Source organism: Apostichopus japonicus, chromosome 13 (genome assembly GCF_037975245.1).
Source record: "Apostichopus japonicus isolate 1M-3 chromosome 13, ASM3797524v1, whole genome shotgun sequence".
NCBI classification, from domain to species: Eukaryota; Metazoa; Echinodermata; class Holothuroidea; order Aspidochirotida; family Stichopodidae; genus Apostichopus; species Apostichopus japonicus.
Window position 1 is genome coordinate 3,808,467 of NC_092573.1, and position 21,351 is coordinate 3,829,817.

Here is a 21,351-nt window from a genome sequence, read left to right on the forward strand (position 1 = left end):
GAATTATACTCTCGTCTTATCCTCCACTTCTCCTCCTCCCAACCAACCAACCAACCACCTACACCCCACCTCAGGAATGTAGTTGAAAACAAACAGTAACATACAAGTGAAATAAGACACACATACTGAAAAATCATTGTTCACATCCTTGGAAGACCCTCCCCCCCTGTCCCATCCCCTCCCTCTCTATCATATAAAAAAGAGGAAAACAAGATTGTTCAAGATGTGATTATTCAGATTCTTGGACGGACTTCATCTTACTGATACAAACGGATATGAATAACATTTCTTTCTTCTTTTTAAATAGATGAGTTTACCAGGAAAACATCACCTAATGATATTATCATTCCAGACACATTCAAGATGTACTTGCTGCAAATTCAAAAGCAGTTAACATTTTTGAAGAACCTAATCATTTTTCCATGGTAAAAAAAGAATTGAACACAAACTAAAGGAAGAACCATAAACTCAATTACATATCTACAGAAAAAGCATAAGGGTTTTGATCTCTCTCTCTCTAAAAAAAGATAAATAATACTAAAAATATCAATAACATTACTCAGAATACATTGCTGTAAGTTCAAGGTCAAATAGTGATAGCATTCAGTCTTGTACAGGTCTTTGCTACATAGCTTACAAAAGTCTTCGTAACTAATATAACACCTTCAAATTAACGACAAGACCAAAAAACAAAACCCCACCTACTACACCAAAACACTCCATTAACTTCATTCTTGCCATGCCCTTTTGCATTCATAAACAAAGAGGATACATGTGAATATAGTTACCCAAATAATCCATAACTCTTTTATGCAATAGCTACAGAAGATAAGAGGCACATCAGTGAATGCTCTGATACAAAGTTGTATTTTATCAGACCACCACCACTGTAATAAAGAGCACCAATACTTTGTAACAACAAGTAGTCTGCTGTTCTCATCAGAGAGCCAACGCATCACAAACACAGATTTGCCAATACTTAAAGATTCTTACGTTTTCTTTCTTTTTTCATCTATATATGTAGCTCACTGTTTGTTTTCAACAATCACAGTTTTGTCACCTGGAAATCTTTACTGACAATATTCTAACTTTGATGGATTCTCACAAAGGAAATGTAGGTCATGAGAAGAAGAAGTGACAACCACATATTTGCAATACTGATCACTTTTCATATGTATGCATTTTTTTGTCAAATAAAGAAAAGTTGTAGGTTTCAGGGGCAATGTACTCCTCAGTCCTCAAGATTATAAAGAAATAAAAATAACTATGCTAGAACAGTCAGGTGGGGGTGTTGAGCATGAGGCTAGCAGGAACAGTGTGTCAACATCAATAGCCTGTTTAGTATCTGCAATGTCAGCAGGCTTCAAAAGACAGAGCCTTTATTCCACATAGTAAACAGAGAATCTGCTAGTATGGTCAAGTGAACCCCCTAGTGTACCAAGTCCAACAGGAACACTGTGACAATACTAATAACCTGTTTCGTGACAGAAGGGTCAAGTTTCCTTGGCTAATTCTGTCCATCCCGAAAGGCATACAATTAGTTTCTCGTTGATAAAGTCTTCATAGCAGTCTGTCTGCAAGGATTTGGACACGTAGCCGACGAAAAAAAATATTCATAAATATTGATCGTTCTCAGCAAGAAGTGTTTCATGCAAGAATAACCTACGGAAGCACTGAAACGCCATGGCAAAAGTCAAGTCACTCACATGGGCATAGAACGAATCTTTGTCTGCACTCTGTAAAGTGTACAAATTAAATAAACAAGACCGACCATAAGCCTCCGGGCTTTCTAATGAACACCCAAACATTTGAAGAGGGCATAGTTAAGCAATTCACTGGTTTACACAAAGGTCCATTGATGATAGATATATCACAAACCCAGCCACAGTAGAATTCCTCAATGGTTAGTATTACAAATCGATAACTGGTAGACCTGATGTAGGGAGTGCTTCAGAATTAAACATAGGAGGAGGAGGCAGCCAGTACCAAACGTATTCACCATCCCCTCTACTCCACATTCTTCTCCTTTCATTAATAATAGCATCCCTGACCAATACAACGATTAAATATAGACAAATATATATAACAATTTGATATCATGAAGTAATAATTATTTTTTACCTTTCTACCTCACCTATACAACCTCCTTCAAACCCTTCCCATAACTTAACCCCCACCCTATTATGTCCTTCACTACCATTAAAGCAGCCATTGAGAGAAGAAGGCATTACTTTTAATAGACACAGACTCCTTCAAGACCAGAGAGAAAGACGTTTTTTTTTTTCTGATTTAGTTCAAGAGGTTAAACGAGCTCACAGGAACACAATGCCAAAGTTGATTACCTGCACATGACAAACACTCTGTCGGGAATGCCTCAAAATGGTGATAAATCCTTTCAACATCTCACATCCTCCTTGGAGGTGCAGGAGGCAGGCAGAGTGAGTTGGACTCACTTCCTACCTTCAGACTCCCCAAGATATCATCACATATCAGCCAAAACCAATCAAGTGGCCCACAAAACAAATGCGTCTTTTCTTATGCAAGCATTACGAAGCTTCTTTCTCATCCAGAACCCCAATTTATTTTAAAACCTGATGCGTAATTTCCCCGAGGAGGTGATCAGATCTTGGGAAGCTTCTGTTCGCAGTATTACACACCCAGGTGTCCCCAATATAAAGTTGATATGGAAAGCCTCTTTCAATCTGTGGAACCCAATATAAACGAAAACCTTTTCTTGGGGAACTAAATGACAATAGCACACCTTCCTGTTTTCGAACCCTTTTCCGGGTCAAACGTTTATTTCGGAGATAAATTTCAAATTGAAACACATATACCCCCCAGACAGATTCAGATTGAGTTCGCATTAATGTGATAAGATTTACCACTGAGATTACACAAGATCAGATACAATGGGGTATTAAAGGATATTTCTGTACAGTGATATCTAGTTGTATACCTCAAATGAACAATCAACACAGCTCATTACTGTCTTAAACAGCATTGCAATTAGCGGCTTCATTTCAAAATACACTTTTAACTTCATACATGTGTAGGGTAGGAGTTTTCACAATTCATAACTAATTTATGTAAATTTATTCCACTACAAGGCTGTCTAGTAACAATGCAGACAAAGTTGAAAGGGCAGTATAAGACAAAAAGTGGATAAAAACACTGCACGAAGGTCTCTTTTATAAAAATCTACTACAAAAATTTTCAATATATATTTTTTCTCCCATACACAAATATTTGACTTTTGCAAATCTGCATAAGGGTATACAACTTAACATATATTCACACGTTCTTTGAGGAAATTGCACTTGAAACTAGACGTCGCTCACTAACGGCAGAGTTCAACGGACGGATGTAGAGATTGACGTAAATTCTGGAAGTTCTGCTACGGGAAGACCTTTGACTTCAGGAATCTCTCTGGAGGAGGTCGAGGAGGCATGCTCTAGGGCCTGCTGTCTCCTCTCCTGCTGTAACCAGTACAGCATCTCTGTACAGTCTACTCTCATTTTATCCAGATATGGACGACCCTGCTCGCAGAAAACAACACAAAAAAGAAATGCTTTGGTGTTTTTAAGACGGTTAAGGGAGAGAGTATTGGCACAGCGTTTTACATCCCTACGGTGTGATTTCAAGATGTAAAAGATACATAGGGAAATGGTTGTTTGTGATAATATGGTGGTAAGTATAAAGAAATTAACAAAGGAAAGCAAAACTATTTATCTGTTGTACTGACAGATGAGTTTGAAGAAGACCTGTTTAATTTATCAGGTAATCCACTGTAATACAATATTACTATGTTCTTCCCAATGACTCCAACACAGCTCCTAACCAAAGCATCTGTAGAATGCACAACAATTCACATGGTCCATCTGCTCTTTAACTAAGGAAGGAGTGGGGGTTAAAAAAAGTTCAAATTCTGGTGTAATTTGTCCATGAGCATAATTTCATTTTCTGTCTCCAAACCTACGTGGACATCCAACAGGAAGTTTAAGGTTTCATAAAAGTGCAAACGTTCTGCCAATACTATTCAGCATACAGTACATCGTGCCGGAAAAGCTTTGCACAGAGTTTGGAAGACTTCCTTAATATGACACCCACACACACACACACCCTTTACAGTAAAATTTAATTGGGGATTTAAACTGTACACATATAATAATAATAATAATAATACACCACATACAGTATGCCTTGAACTGAAGCAACCCTTGCTTCAAGAAGAGTGACTCACAACTGAGGGCAGCAGAGTACATTTCAGGGGACTGAGGAAGGTACATACACCTAATCAGTCATTTGGTGAGTGATACCTTCATTGCCAGCAACAACAAAAAATAGGATTCAAATCTCAAAATCTGTAGATACTTATTTGGTCTAATTAGTGGTGGCGGTTGTGATTTGTTTGATTAAAATTTGCTCTTTTAATCATTCGATTTTTCAGTAACTATTCACTGACGTGAACAATTTATTTGACTTTCGTTGATCTGTCATTTTGAATAGTTGGAACAGGATTGGCCTGATCTGTAAAGTTTTTTGTAAACCTCTGAGGTATCATAGCTCCCCTGAAACTACCTTCAAGGCAAAAATAATTTTCTTTATGGTTGTAACGAGGGTGACACTGACAACCAAAACTGAATACTTCAAACAGTCAGACCAGGTTTTATAGTATGTCCTGAGGTCCAATAAGACTACATTCTTTCATGAACAGCCACAACTGTCCTTGCGGTTGTCCTCAGGCAAGGACATTGTTTCCACAGTAAAATCATTTATCATCTTGCAACCAACTGTTTGCATATCTTTTAATAAATCTTTCAATTTAAAGTTGTCCAAGGAAGAACCAATGGCATGTATCTTACTATGTTAACAATTTGCATCTATTGAAAATTCACTTTTTTCATGATTTCAAAATACTGTATGACAATCAGAATAAACGTTTTAGCCTTCACTGTAATATTAGTCTTGACAATTTTCTCTGATGAAATGAAGCAAACATACTTTTCCCCTCATATTCCTTTTACCTGTTAACCAGTGTTAGACTTTCAGGTTTGTTTCGTAGCATTCTCAAAATTAAAATGCTTAAAATACTTGCAAAAAGAGTATATGCCAGGCATCGAAATGACATTGCGACTGCCAGCTCTGCAAATGGAAACGTTTCAATAGAGGGCGGGGGGGGGGGGGGGAATAAGGCAAAAAATGCAATGAGCCCTGAAACCATTCACGAAGAACTTTTACTTGTCATTGAGAGTTAGGTGCTACCGCAACAGTCCAGAATAGACATAGCCAAGTTAACTGTCACAGATTGATTAAAATAAACTGTGAAAGCAAACTGTTCATTCATGTTTAACGGCAAAAAAGAAGATGAAAGGTGCTTTTGTTGCATTTTAATCAAATGGAGTAAAAAAGAGTGTCTAGATATTGTTAATTTTTTTTTTATGGTAACAAAATCTTATTAACCTACTTTCACAAGGTAAACAGACGCTTTGACACAGACAAACATGCAGACATACAAATGCCACTTAGCGTCATGCATTACTCACATTTTATTTTCAGTCTGGAACAAAACCGACTTGGAATGGAGACCTGTATTTTACAAGGCTAAGCAACCACACATGCACATACACTTGGGGAATGACACATCACTTAAACTTCACGTCAGGGTGGTTATCAAATTTAATAATTGAGCTCATTTTGGCATTTTTTAACCAAATTTTGCAAGACCATTTTCAGATAGGATATCCATTGATTTCTCCTTGATGGAAAAAAAACCCCATCTTATTATAGCCGGACCAAGGCTGGAACCCACAACCTCCGAAAAGGTTGGGTCTCATTGCTGCTAAAATCACAGCCTATGGCTACAATGTACTTGACCATAGCACTGGCATATATATACAAGTAACCCAAACCTAAGAATTACTGGAAATTACAAAGCACATTACATTAAAAAGGAATACCTATCAGATTTATATTCACCTGGTAAGTGACCATGTCCTGATACCTTTTCTGAAGAGTTTGAATTTTTCTGCGAGTTTTCCCTTCTAGGTTGTGTAAACCGGTATAGAGGGAGCTTCTCTTTTTGGCCTCCTCCAGTCTGGCAACTGACAAACCTCTTTGACCTGTGTGGAGTAAATGCACCACAGTGAACACACTCGTGATGACATAGGACTGACAGAGATGAACCAGGGAGGCGAGATGAAGTTCATATTGTTCAAGGGAGGGGGGAGGGAATATTGAACATTTATCAGCTAAAATTGTCCCGTTCTCAGATATACTTAATACCAATTTTAAGGAAGGAAAAATCCTTTTGTATGGTAATTTACCTTTATACAGTATGCTATATTTCCCAATCAACATTGTAAAATAGCAATTTCTGGTGAAGTATATATTTTTGGCTTGATTGTATAAAATTTCAAAATGAAGAGAATTTGTCAAAATTGCCATTAACTTCCAATTTATCGCTCGATGACAGACATTCCCATATTTGAATACGTACCACTGAAGGAAACAAGTGAAATATGATATAATAGGTTGGAGTTGTCGGGTAAGGTTGAGGAGACCTTTCGAAAGGCCTACGAAACAATGGCTTGTGATGGATATCGTTTTCAGGATTCGGATGCAATCGTCACAGGCTGGTACGTGGGAGTACTTAATGTTTACTTCCGCCGCGATTAGGAACAGGACAGAAAAGCTGGGTCACTTTCTCCTACTGTTTCAGTATATATACGATGAAGGCAATTTATAGATTTGTGTAACTGAAAACCAACGGTATCATCAAAAACAAATGTCCCTAACAACAGAAAGAGGTCACTTGTTTAGATCAATGTTTTAAAATTACTGGGGGGTTTTTCTGTGGGAATTTTTTCTTCATCAAGAAGTGTACATCTTTGATAAAGCAGACATTGATACATTCCATCAGTTCAAATTTATAATCTGCCTTCCAAGTTTTTGCCCCTCTTAACTAACCTTTTTGAAAGAATCTGTCAGGATCTGATGCAAACCTTTCAAAAATTTCCAATTTTGACAAAATAGCCTCTCGTTGCAGAATCAAGTCAACTGCCACTTCCCAGGCTTCTATAGACTGTAAGACAAAATTAAACACATCCAGTTTGAGACAAAAATAAAAAAAAATGTGAGAAATGTCTCTGACAAATTAAGAAACATTGCAGATGAGATTTTCATTCACTGCAATTATGGATGACAATACAAATTTTTGCCCTGTGACCAATACAAAACATTAATTACTGTGCATTAACATAGCAGAACACGTATCCAAACATTACAAAATCATTCACTAAGGTTAACATAAGCTAATTTAAAATACCATTAATAAATGATCATGGATTAACACACATCCATGTGGAAGGTTGGAATGTCAGATGGTACAACCATGTGGTTCTAAGGATCCAACAATCGTCTCCCCAACACCCATCTCCCCACCTCATGCTCACTTAACTTCCCCCCCACCTCAACATCAAAGAAAGGAAAAGAAATGAACTGTTTAATACTGGTGAAACTACTGTATGACCTAAATACTGGTCCCTAACGTACATGTATAGTCTACATGACTAGACCAACAGAAAGCCAATGGACCCAAACAAAAATTTATACAATTTTGAAAGCTTCAGTCATGTTAGAAACTGTTAGAATCCATTTGTGGAATGTTCAATGTGCTTCCCATATCCTGGGGCTTTAGACTTCACAGCAACTAAAGAAAGTCTGTACAGGCATCTGTACATTTTCCATATGCTATACTGATGTGACATTGTGTCTTCTTCAATTGAGTCAATTAAAAAAAAACAAAGAAAAAAGCAGAGAAAAATTACAGAAAAGGAAGTATTTGTCTAGATACAATACATTAATTACAAAGTAAATCACAGTTTGTGCACATCCTCCAAGACAATGATCTAGTGGTGTGTTAAAGTTACGATTCATATATACAAAGTCAGAGTAATTGCATACAATTCTCTTTCGCTACATGCATACCCTTCCCGTCAAAGTCAATGCAAGCTGAATAACAACCTTTTCATGTTTTTCCAATTTTTCTTACGGCAATAACCTCTACAGGGATTCTCGTGAATACTCTAGCAGGGTGAACTGTTTAATGGTCATTTTGTTTTGATTTATGTCATCATAAACCGCTCTTAATAACATCCTGACTCGTTTTTTCCTTCTTCGATGACGCCATTTCTCGTACATCACATACTCTGTGGAGGATGATGATGATGAATTCATTCATAGGCATGATTGAGAACCTGAACTTACAACAAACTTAAAATATGCAATTTTACTTAGCCAAGCAGAAATGCTATCTGGGATGCAACTTATGAAATTACACTAATTAGAAACAAAAGACCTACGACCCAACCTGAAAAGATGTCTTTACTAAAAAAAACATCACACAGTGTGAAGTAATTATGTCCTCTAGTCCCACCGCTAATTACTTTAAAGGAATGAAGAATAGCACAAAGGCCTAATTTTTTTTAGAGTTCAGAAATAAAGAGTGTTGAAGCAGAATAGATGCGCTGCTTCAGTTTTTACTCTGCCCAATACATTAGTATTATTATCTGAGTTACATCACAAACCATAATGTCATAATGTGCATCAAATTATTAAGTATCTTTGGAATAACTTTACCATATTTATAAAAGGGTTGGTAATTCCCACTGAAACAAAGCCAGGAGCTGCATGATAGGGTGCTGTAACCTATGTTTTATCCCTTCCTATAAAGGTATGTTACTGGAGTAAGGGTAAACAACACTTGTAAAGAGTAGGGGAGAAGGTTTAAATATCTGAGAGGCTAAACTTTGACAAATATACACTACATTACAGGAACACTGCTCTCTATATCTTTACAGTGGCCCTTAAATGTGTCTATGTGGTGTTTGGAAGATGTTAGTACTGAACACTGCTCTCTTTATACAGTGGTCATTGGATGTGTCTCTGTGGTGTTAATAGTACTGGACACTACATTACAGGGACACTTCTCTCTACATATTTACAGTGGTCCTTGGATATGTCTATGTGGTATTTGGAAGATGTTAATACTGTACACTACATTTCAGGAACACTGCCCTCTCTATATATCTGTACATATTAAACTATGTCAGCTTCTGTCAACCACTTAAACAGTCAATATTACCAAATTCTTCACTTGGGCTAAGTTCATACAATATGACACTTGTGGATAATTAATAACTCTCCTTTCTGAAATGGTAAAGAAAACAAGGAATCTCTTCCAATACCTCCTCTCTGTTTTCACAATTTGGATCAATTGGATTAACTAAATTGGAAAACATTGTGTGTTATGCTTGGTCACATGGTACCCATGGATCTGAGGCTTCTGATGAGCACCCCTAGACAATAAATGTTAAATAGAGATCAACATCAATTTGATTTGGATTGCTCAGCAGAGATGGAGGGTTTCTGTTAATTCTTACAATCACTGGATCGAATCAAGTCAAATATATCCAATTCATAATGCTTGCTTGTTTACTTTGGGGTCGAATTGCTTTTCTTTTTTTTTTAAGGTAAATTACACTTCCTTGTTGTTGTTTTTTTTTTATATGAATGTTTTAATTATGTTCACTTTTGGAATGCAATTCAAATTTATAAATTACCCCAGCTATCTCCTAGCTTAAACATTAGTGGTACATATACCATGAGCACACTTTACATACATGTACATATCTACAAACAAATACGCCACCTGACCACAATGTTTAGCTTACATATAATAAACTAGACTATTTGATATTTCATTATAAGCTCGGATATTAAATGGTACTCTCTCCTATAGATGCTATTTCACTACCAGTGCACAGATCTGCTAACATATTGCAAGGAGATATATATATATATATGCGCCTGCTTTATGCAGCATTCATTAGGAAGTCAAACCAATCTCACTAGTCATAAATTTTCCTCTCAGAAACCCAACAATTAATGACAGAGATGCATTGGCCATCCATCTATCACGTTAAATATTTAATGCCAAACTCAATTTCTGAAACAAAAAAAATCCTCGGCAAGACGGTGGAAACGGAAAACAACGAAGAAGGAAACATCCATGTAAGGCATGCCTCTGTCGAGAATCGCTGTGTGCACTAATCTCTGTAACTTTCAATATTACATGACCCTAAAACTCTTCTTCAAGGCAGTGACGACGTCGTCGTCGGCGAGAGACAGACTGTTATGCCGATCATTTTCAAAACCGCAGAAAATGTGGTCGTAAGAAAAAATCAAGGCAAACGTCGACTCAGATGGATACTAAAGGAAAAAGATTTATGAAATGGAAAGACAACAAAAAAGAAGAGAAGAGAGTTTCACCAGTTGAAACTTTCATTTTGAGTGGGTGAAAATAGAAGTTACTGCGAGCTAGGGTTTAGATAATATTATGGAAACTGTCGATATTAATCACTTTAAGAACTGAAAAATATAGCTTACAAGCTATATCTTGTACTGCATTTATAGGTCACGATCTTGCTATATTCCAGGGACACTTAACTGTTATACAGTAGGAAGATTGAGGGTAGTACTCAGCAAGCATGAGTTGCTTCTTTAATCTACCAAAATTGCACCGTATAAAACGATAAAAGTTCTGGCTGTGATGTCAAGGTACGCCAGTGAAATCTAGAAAGTGTGGGACACAAACTTTTCTGCATAGCTGCAAACTGCATGTGTAAGTCGCTACAACAATGGTAGCAGCCAAAATGATTGTACCACTTTCTGCTTCTAGTGCTTCATATAAAGCACTAAAAATTACTCAAATAGTACACCCAATCACACATATATACACACCCGTATGCACGCACACCCAGGCAAACACACACAGAATAAAAAGGAGAACTACTGGTTTATGTCTTCCCTCTGTAAATCAATTTGTTCATTTATAGTATGTGGGTACAGTAGTTATGACAGTAAAACAGCTTTGTTAGTGATGCTAATAAATACATTTTGAAGACTGTATTATTACACTCAAAGCCATATGGTGACCTCAGTGAGTCAGTATCCCACGCATCCATCCATACCAGCATGAACAGCTCTCCCAGGCTAGCTGTATGCATATACCGGTTTCTAACCTATGGATGTATACATTCAGCATCCATAGCCTAGTGGTTAGGGTGTCCGCATATAAAGCGTGAGGCCTGGGTTCGAATCCCGGTGGAGGCTGGAAGTTTTTTTCACTGTCCTGGATTTTCCAACTCACTACAATATCGTATATATATATTTATATACATAAATATATATAGACATATATATAGATAGATATATTTACACATATAGTCAAAATCAGAGAAATAAGATATGACTCATAATTGACAATTAAGGATTATTGTTTGAGAGCATTTTCTTAAACAGCACATGGAGTACATGTTGACTTACATATAATATATGTATGTATAATACCCTCATAGACTTGATTGCGTGCCACATCTATAACATCAAGGCGCAACAGAAACAGCACACACAACACTGGCCTCTTTGTTTCTTGTTTACCACTTTTGAATGTAACAATGAAACTGTGCAGTAGTGGTCTGCTAACTCTCAGCTAGAAGGAATTTGAAAAATCACAGATGAAGCTTTCAGAATTTGGCATTCTAAGAGATAAAAATCACTTCTGAATGGTCTACCTTCCATCAGATGAGGATTTTAGATTTCAGAGGGGAGGAGGGGGGGAGATAGGGTGGACATCACTTCTAAATTTAGAATGTGCCAAAATTTGTGATTATGTATATAAATTCTCAGTTAAGCTGAAGAATCACTGTGTATGTTTCTTGCTGTTGATATTAACTTGAAGGGGGATACTGTGACTCAAGATGTTATAGCTCAAAGAGGATTTTATGACTCTGAGATATTATGAAGGTGATAATGTAACTGAGAGACTACGACTCAAGGAAGAGGATATGTACTGTTACTGAGAGATTAAACCTTGAGGGTGATACTGAACCTGAAATAGCCTGGCCATAGTCTAACCCAGAGACACTGCAACCTAACAGGTGATATTGTAAAACCCCAAAACTGGGAGAATAAATATGATAATGCCAAATAAGGTAGGACTTTAACTAAAAATAGTATAAATTTAAGACCATGATACAAAATAAAAGATGTACTACTAACTTGAAAGGGATACTACAATTCAAAGATATAAGGAGACTTAAACAAGAGGATCTGTTGACTCGTAGATATTAGAACTCAAAGAAGAGGATATGTTGACTCAAAGAAGAGGATATGTTGACTCAAAGATACTAGAACTCAAAGAAGAGGATATGTTGACTCAAAGATATTAGAACTCAAAGAAGAGGATATGTTGACTCAAAGATATTAGAACTCAAAGAAGAGGATATGTTGACTCAAAGATACTAGAACTCAAAGAAGAAGATATGTTGACTCAAAGATACTAGAACTCAAAGAAGAGGATATGTTGACTCAAAGATATTAGAACTCAAAGAAGAGGATATGTTGACTCAAAGATATTAGAACTCAAAGAAGAGGATATGTTGACTCAAAGATACTAGAACTCAAAGAAGAGGATATGCTGACTCAAAGATACTAGAACTCAAAGAAGAGGATATGTTGACTCAAAGAAGAGGATATGTTGACTCAAACATATTAGAACTCAAAGAAGAGGATATGTTGACTCAAAGATACTAGAACTCAAAGAAGAGGATATGCTGACTCAAAGATATTAGAACTCAAAGAAGAGGATATGTTGACTCAAAGATATTAGAACTCAAAGAAGAAGATATGTTGACTCAAAGATACTAGAACTCAAAGAAGAGGATATGTTGACTCAAAGATATTAGAACTCAAAGAAGAGGATATGTTGACTCAAAGATACTAGAACTCAAAGAAGAGGATATGTTGACTCAAAGATACTAGAACTCAAAGAAGAGGATATGTTGACTCAAAGATATTAGAACTCAAAGAAGAGGATATGTTGACTCAAAGAAGAGGATATGTTGACTCAAAGATACTAGAACTCAAAGAAGAGGATATGTTGACTCAAAGATACTAGAACTCAAAGAAGAGGATATGTTGACTCAAAGATATTAGAACTCAAAGAAGAGGATATGTTGACTCAAAGATACTAGAACTCAAAGAAGAGGATATGTTGACTCAAAGATATTAGAACTCAAAGAAGAGGATATGTTGACTCAAAGATACTAGAACTCAAAGAAGAAGATATGTTGACTCAAAGATACTAGAACTCAAAGAAGAGGATATGTTGACTCAAAGATATTAGAACTCAAAGAAGAGGATATGTTGACTCAAAGATACTAGAACTCAAAGAAGAAGATATGTTGACTCAAAGATACTAGAACTCAAAGAAGAGGATATGTTGACTCAAAGATATTAGAACTCAAAGAAGAGGATATGTTGACTCAAAGATATTAGAACTCAAAGAAGAGGATATGTTGACTCAAAGATACTAGAACTCAAAGAAGAAGATATGTTGACTCAAAGATATTAGAACTCAAAGAAGAGGATATGTTGACTCAAAGATATTAGAACTCAAAGAAGAGGATATGTTGATTCAAAGATACTAGAACTCAAAGAAGAAGATATGTTGACTCAAAGATACTAGAACTCAAAGAAGAGGATATGTTGACTCAAAGATATTAGAACTCAAAGAAGAGGATATGTTGACTCAAAGATACTAGAACTCAAAGAAGAGGATATGTTGACTCAAAGAAGAAGATATGTTGACTCAAAGATACTAGAACTCAAAGAAGAGGATATGTTGACTCAAAGATACTAGAACTCAAAGAAGAGGATATGTTGACTCAAAGATATTAGAACTCAAAGAAGAGGATATGTTGACTCAAAGATACTAGAACTCAAAGAAGAGGATATGTTGACTCAAAGATATTAGAACTCAAAGAAGAGGATATGTTGACTCAAAGATACTAGAACTCAAAGAAGAAGATATGTTGACTCAAAGATACTAGAACTCAAAGAAGAGGATATGTTGACTCAAAGATACTAGAACTCAAAGAAGAAGATATGTTGACTCAAAGATACTAGAACTCAAAGAAGAGGATATGTTGACTCAAAGATATTAGAACTCAAAGAAGAGGATATGTTGACTCAAAGATATTAGAACTCAAAGAAGAGGATATGTTGACTCAAAGATACTAGAACTCAAAGAAGAGGATATGTTGACTCAAAGATACTAGAACTCAAAGAAGAGGATATGTTGACTCAAAGATATTAGAACTCAAAGAAGAGGATATGTTGACTCAAAGATATTAGAACTCAAAGAAGAGGATATGTTGACTCAAAGATATTAGAACTCAAAGAAGAGGATATGTTGACTCAAAGATACTAGAACTCAAAGAAGAAGATATGTTGACTCAAAGATACTAGAACTCAAAGAAGAGGATATGTTGACTCAAAGATACTAGAACTCAAAGAAGAAGATATGTTGACTCAAAGATACTAGAACTCAAAGAAGAGGATATGTTGACTCAAAGATATTAGAACTCAAAGAAGAGGATATGTTGACTCAAAGATATTAGAACTCAAAGAAGAGGATATGTTGACTCAAAGATACTAGAACTCAAAGAAGAGGATATGTTGACTCAAAGATACTAGAACTCAAAGAAGAGGATATGTTGACTCAAAGATATTAGAACTCAAAGAAGAGGATATGTTGACTCAAAGATACTAGAACTCAAAGAAGAAGATATGTTGACTCAAAGATACTAGAACTCAAAGAAGAGGATATGTTGACTCAAAGATATTAGAACTCAAAGAAGAAGATATGTTGACTCAAAGATATTAGAACTCAAAGAAGAGGATATGTTGATTCAAAGACACTAGAACTCAAAGAAGAGGATATGCTGACTCAAAGATATTAGAACTCAAAGAAGAGGATATGCTGACTCAAAGATATTAGAACTCAAAGAAGAGGATATGTTGACTCAAAGATACTAGAACTCAAAGAAGAGGATATGTTGACTCAAAGATACTAGAACTCAAAGAAGAGGATATGTTGACTCAAAGATATTAGAACTCAAAGAAGAGGATATGTTGACTCAAAGATACTAGAACTCAAAGAAGAAGATATGTTGACTCAAAGATACTAGAACTCAAAGAAGAGGATATGTTGACTCAAAGATATTAGAACTCAAAGAAGAGGATATGTTGACTCAAAGATACTAGAACTCAAAGAAGAAGATATGTTGACTCAAAGATACTAGAACTCAAAGAAGAGGATATGTTGACTCAAAGATATTAGAACTCAAAGAAGAGGATATGTTGACTCAAAGATATTAGAACTCAAAGAAGAGGATATGTTGACTCAAAGATACTAGAACTCAAAGAGGATATGTTGACTCAAAGACACTAGAACTCAAAGAAGAGGATATGCTGACTCAAAGATATTAGAACTCAAAGAAGAGGATATGCTGACTCAAAGATATTAGAACTCAAAGAAGAGGATATGTTGACTCAAAGGTATATACAACTGAAAGGGATACTACAAGACAAAGATATTAAAACTCTGAAAAAAAGGATATGTTGACTCAAAAATATTAGAACTCAAAGAGGATACATTCACTCAAAGGTATATACAACTGAAAGGGATATTACAACACAAAGATACTACAACTAAAAAAAAAGGATATGTTGACAAGAGATTTACAACTAATAGAAGGGGATACTGTTGAGGTATTATGCCTAAAAGAGGAGGTAGTAACCTAAGGTCAGCTGTTACTTGTAATCACAAAGGATATCGTATACCGAAGAGATTGTAATTTCAAAAGGGAAGCTTTCATCTAAAGAGACTATTGATGGTTTATTTTTCAATTTTTTTATTTGTCCCTTGACTTATGACAATCAAGAAGTAATCCAGCTACATTGATAATTTAATGGTCCAAAAAGAAGATTGTTTACTGACGACGTATCCCTCCCTTCTTTAATCTTACTAAAACATTGTCTGAAATATCCAAGTTTTAATAAATTCCTCCCTCATTAAAACTTTTTTACCAATCATTAGTTTTAAACAATGTGCTTGTAGATCTTCATCACTCTGCTGTATTCTAGTAGCAGTCTTAGATACATGGATACCAATCAACCATACTGTACAATGTCAGAATACCTTCATTTATATTTACCATATCTCAAGTACACAAGACTTGAAAAACCTTCAATTTTATTTGCTGGCATAAATGTACATGTATCAACCGAATTGTGCGTTCACGGTGGAAGTGACTTTGACATTGTATACTGCAGATTTCAATTAGCTTGGTTTCAACAGCACTTGTGTGTTAGTTCTAGCTTACATTGTATCAAATTTTAATTTGGTATCCATACCATCATCTTTTGTAGGGCGATAAAAACACAGTATGCACTCGAATAGGTTTCAAAACACTCCTAATGAAAAAAAAACTAAAAATGGAAACTTTATGACCATTGAGAAGTAGTTCACAAATTTTCACCCTCTTGATATCTCGTCTTTTTGTTGTTGAAACACAAGCAACTTTAAGAGTGCAGAAGAGTGTATACGACATATATGCACCATGTGACTGACCTTATATAGTCAAACAACTCAATTCTCAGTCAAATAGGTTCTAAATTTAGAGCTATTTTGAGAGGTCAAACCATCAATCTCTTGTATTTGAGACAAGCAAAGAGAAGGAAATATACTCATATATAATGTCATGACAGTATACATTTATAGTTTGTATGACAGTTTTTTATTAATATTTCACTACACTAGGAAGTTTAAATAAAGGTTTATAAAATATATATCACTTATAAAAAAATCCCTGTAGTTATAAAAGCAAATTTAATTTTTGTGGAAACGTCACATCGTCCAAAGTGTAGTTTAACGGCTAGAAACTGTTCCTTGATCTCATTTCATACGGAAAAGCATTTTAATGTAATGAATTTCAATGATGTATTCATAAACAACTAAGCTGTTCATATTTGATCAAACAATACAGTAGGTATTATTACAGGATAGGCATTGACGTTTGTTCCCATTCGAGGCCATTACTACAAAGCCCATATTCTTCCAGATTTCGCATGCGTCTCTCCCAACTATAATTGTAACAGCTTGGGGGTGCATTTTTCCTTAAACCAGTCCATTCATGATTCATGTCAAATAACAGTGTTTATTATGAATATTTGTGACTCAAGCAAACGAATCAAATGAATTAAATTATCAAGTTGTTTAAAGCAAGACCACTTTTGCTACAGAATCATGAATAATATGGAAATACATATCTATAGAACTATGGAAATACATATCTATACAAATGTGAATGAAACCATGTGCATGAATAAATGAATCAATCAGTCACAATAAACTTGAGATACTTTTTAATAAAAGTCGCCCCATGATAGAGCCCGAGCGTGAAAATCAAATGACTTGAACCAATGTTAACTCTGTTCCCCCTACATCAGGACTGTAACCATGTGATCAAAATCAAATGGCTTGCACCAATGTTAAAACTGTTCTCCCTACATCAGGACTGTAACCATGTGATTATAACAGTATTACATCAAGGGAGATCGACTTGATCCAATGTAAACTCTGTTCCCCCTACAACAAGACTGTAACCATTTGATCAAATCAAATGACTTGATCCAATGTTACCTCTGTTCCATCAAGACTGTAACAATTTGATCAAATCATATGACTTGATCCAATGTTAACTCTGTTCCCCCTAACATCAGGACTGTAACCATTTGATCAAATCAAATGACTTGATCCAATGTTATCTCTGTTCCATCAAGACTAACCATTTGATCAAATCAAATGACTTGATCCAATGTTAACTCTGTTCCATCAAGACTGTAACCATTTGATCAAATCAAATGACTTGATCCAATGTTATCTCTGTTCCATCAAGACTGTAACCATTTGATCAAATCATATGACTTGATCCAATGTTAACTCTGTTCCCCCTACATCAAGACTGTAACCATTTGATCAAATCAAATGACTGGATCCAATGTTATCTCTGTTCCATCAAGACTGTAACCATTTGATCAAATCATATGACTTGATCCAATCTTAACTCTGTTCCCCCTAACATCAGGACTGTAACCATTTGATCAAATCAAATGACTTGATCCAATGTTATCTCTGTTCCATCAAGACTGTAACCATTTGATCAAATAATATGACTTGATCCAATCTTAACTCTGTTCCCCCTAACATCAGGACTGTAACCATGTGATCATGACAGTATTATGTCAAGGGAGATAATCACAAGTTCCTTCGAGAGGGAATAGATACTACACATGATCTCAGTTAACTGTTGATAAGCCATCTACTTGTGTGCCATTGATTTGAGAAAACAATTTGACACTACAAAGAGACAGGAGTGGGCAAACTATGGCTAGGCTTTATTTTTCTCTCTAACTTTGACTGAAACAATGCTGGGGTGTTCCAATCATTTTTGATGACATTAAACTGGTTTTTATGGTTAACCATGCAGCCATTTACCACAACGGTTTGAAATGCCAAGATTCAGACACTTTGGATGGGTTCAAGTGATCTTTCTTCTAAGTACTTTTTTTAGTTATTTCTAAATCTGTTTGAAGTATCTACATCATTAACATAAACTTACATAATTCTAACAATGATCAGCAGACAGAGAGTCTCATTGACGGCCAAAAAACATGGTTAATGCTAAAAATATTTACATTGTTAACAATACAGTTTGCCGCCACAATTTAAAGTGTACATAACACAAAGTTTGATTTATAGGTCTGTGACTTTGATGCCAGTTTTTGTTGTTGTTTTGCTCTGTAAGAATAAGTTTATGATGCAATGTTGTCACCTCTTGTTGCTGTCAGTGATATTTGGTAAGTTTCTTATCAGTTTATCATCCAATTTTGTCATCTTTTGTTGCTATCAGTGATATGTGGTAAGTTTCTTGCCAGTTTGCACAAAGGATTAAAGAACCTGATGAAGAGTTCTAATTTTGATTTCCTCTCCTTAAACTGAAAAGTTGTAAGATGGAATTTTTGAAACATGGAAGGAATTGTTAAATATTCATACCTCTACTAGTTTATCTGCATATTCATTAGAGCTGTACTTGATTGCCATATCAAGCCTCAAATGATCTGGCATTTGTAGAGAGTTCCACACAGCTTCCAGTCTTTCCTGAGACGTTGGCAAAACAGCTTCAGGACTTCCAATCAGTGGACTTGCCTGAAAATGTCAAAACAAAAATGCTGCGTAAAACTTTAATCAAACTTGAAGAAAGATAGCGTCAAAGGTATGATTTGCTATAAATTTTCTCCGTTTCCAGTGGTGATGTCAGAGTTTAATTTTTTTTTTTTTTAATTTAAAGTGTTTAGAATGTCTGCAGCTTTTATAAAACAGAATTTGCATACAACAATCAGGGCACAATACTTTAATGTCAATAACTGTTGGGGATAACTAATGGCCTTTATAACACATCCCTTATGAAAAATATTATAGACCTATTAGAGAGAACACTGTTGAAATTACTTGAGTATCTTTGAAGAATATACATCCAGTCTGATAAATACCCTAAGGAGTTCCTAAAGGAACCTGGTAACCTGGCCCAGCCCAACCACAACGTTACAACTACAATAGTCTCTTTTCTCTACAGGAGGTATTACTCACTGTATCAAACTGGGCTCTGGATAGGCCTGACCTAGAACTGCTCCTGGATACTCCAGGGACTCTTAATGCTGCGCCTGCATCTGTAGGAGTCGATGAGTGGGATTTTACTATCCTAACTTTACCCGAGTGGGTTCGGTGGATATTTTGAGGTGAAGGTGTGTTTGGTACTGTACCAGTGGTCTCCTCTAGGTCCTCTGTAAAATGAAAATATAGAAGACAAAAAATCGTAAGTACGTTTGCATTTGAATGAATTTGACAAAGAAGTGAACAATAGATAACACATTTAGTGCTATTAATGTTTGCATTTAGTTTTGGTATTTCTAAATAGCACAAGGTTAAAATACTGAGAGAAAATGAATAAAGTCATGTAAACATTTTAATTAGTAGCCAGGCTGAAAATTAATGCATTCAGGTGCCAAAAATGATTAATTAAATGTACTTGACACACTTCAGACAGTCTGTATATTTTGAAGGAATGTATGTAAAAAAAAATATAAAAAAAATTGGGGGGGTGTTTTTACAGAAATATTACAGTTCAAAAACTCACATTTAGCCATTATCTAGCACAAAGAATTCATCATGATAACAGCAACATTTCCGATTCTAATATGCAAAGGAGGTTAGGCTTGGTAGATCTGCTTTGAAAGTGTGGTAGGATAAGGGTAAGTGTTGATATTAGCTTTGAAAACCAACACCTTTTTATTAAAAACATTTTATACATCTGTTGTGATAATAAAACAAGTTAATTGACAAACTTAGTTTTTTTTCAAGTACACCTGAAGATGAAACACAACCTACTGCTTAAACATGAAAGGAAGAAAGAACTGCTTACCTTCTAGTTCAGGATCTCTTCCCAATCCTCCCAGGGTAACCGTGGCAACATTCCACATTCCTTCTGTGAACTGAGATTTTTGTTCCCTAAGCTCTGTCAGCTTCTGAAGTCTTTCCCTGTTAGAAAGGAACAGCAAAAGATTGAATGCATGTGATGATTAGCAAATAAATTATACCCAGTAGAGATCTCCTTGGTTTTTCACACAATCCTTGTTTGTATAGCGTAATGTCTTAACATTAATAACACAACAAAAATTGTCCAATTGACCGACAAGTGAACAAGTTCAATAGACAAAAAACTTCACCCAAAGCTTTAACATTGTATCTAATATGCGCAGCAAGCACGTTTTTTCAAAGTAGTGGCCTTACTCAATTTGTCATGAACAGACCAGCTTCCCTGTCATAAGCTCAAGTCATTCAACTTTGAGCTACAGTAACACAGCAGGTCAACTCTTGTAGTTTTCTGCACCAACATCTTCGCATGTTTGAAAGACATGTCAAAGTTAAACAAATGAAGTGTTGCCTGATGTTTATGACTCAAACTGAAATCAACTTATTGACGAATCTTAATCGTAGTGAATGCTAGTTTACTACAACACACTAGACAGACTTTCTTGTAGATAGTTTTGTAGAGGTAAGATGTTACAAACAGTGGTACATATCATGTCAGACACAGAGCCTGGAATACCTTGAGAGTACACACAACATCTGCCACTCACTTTTCTTTTGCCATCTGAGCCAGTCTCTCCTCGTCTGTCTCTGATTTGTCATCGATGGAGGTGCTCCCCTCGTGGTCATAGAAATGAAAGACCACACCCAAGTAGTCACTTTCCTGTAAGAAGTATTCAATAGTTGAGAGATAAATATGTTTCTTTCATTCTCAACAGAGATATACTTTGAAACAT

At 35.6% G+C, this 21,351-nt stretch overlaps 1 protein-coding gene across 1 annotated transcript in view; it reads right to left on the bottom strand.

Annotated features, from left to right (window-relative positions):
• Window positions 1–220: 220 nt before the first annotated feature.
• The window catches only part of LOC139978506 (coiled-coil domain-containing protein 87-like), a 39,301-nt gene continuing 18,170 nt past the window's right edge, over window positions 221–21,351 (bottom strand). Inside the window, exons 17-23 of the mRNA XM_071988791.1 lie at window positions 21,166–21,278; window positions 20,448–20,563; window positions 19,616–19,809; window positions 19,022–19,174; window positions 6,967–7,081; window positions 5,977–6,119; window positions 221–3,536 (exon numbers count right to left, since the gene is read on the bottom strand). Coding sequence (XP_071844892.1) covers window positions 3,351–3,536; window positions 5,977–6,119; window positions 6,967–7,081; window positions 19,022–19,174; window positions 19,616–19,809; window positions 20,448–20,563; window positions 21,166–21,278 — 1,020 coding nt within the window. The 3' untranslated portion in view covers window positions 221–3,350. The remainder of the gene's footprint in view (window positions 3,537–5,976; window positions 6,120–6,966; window positions 7,082–19,021; window positions 19,175–19,615; window positions 19,810–20,447; window positions 20,564–21,165; window positions 21,279–21,351) is intronic.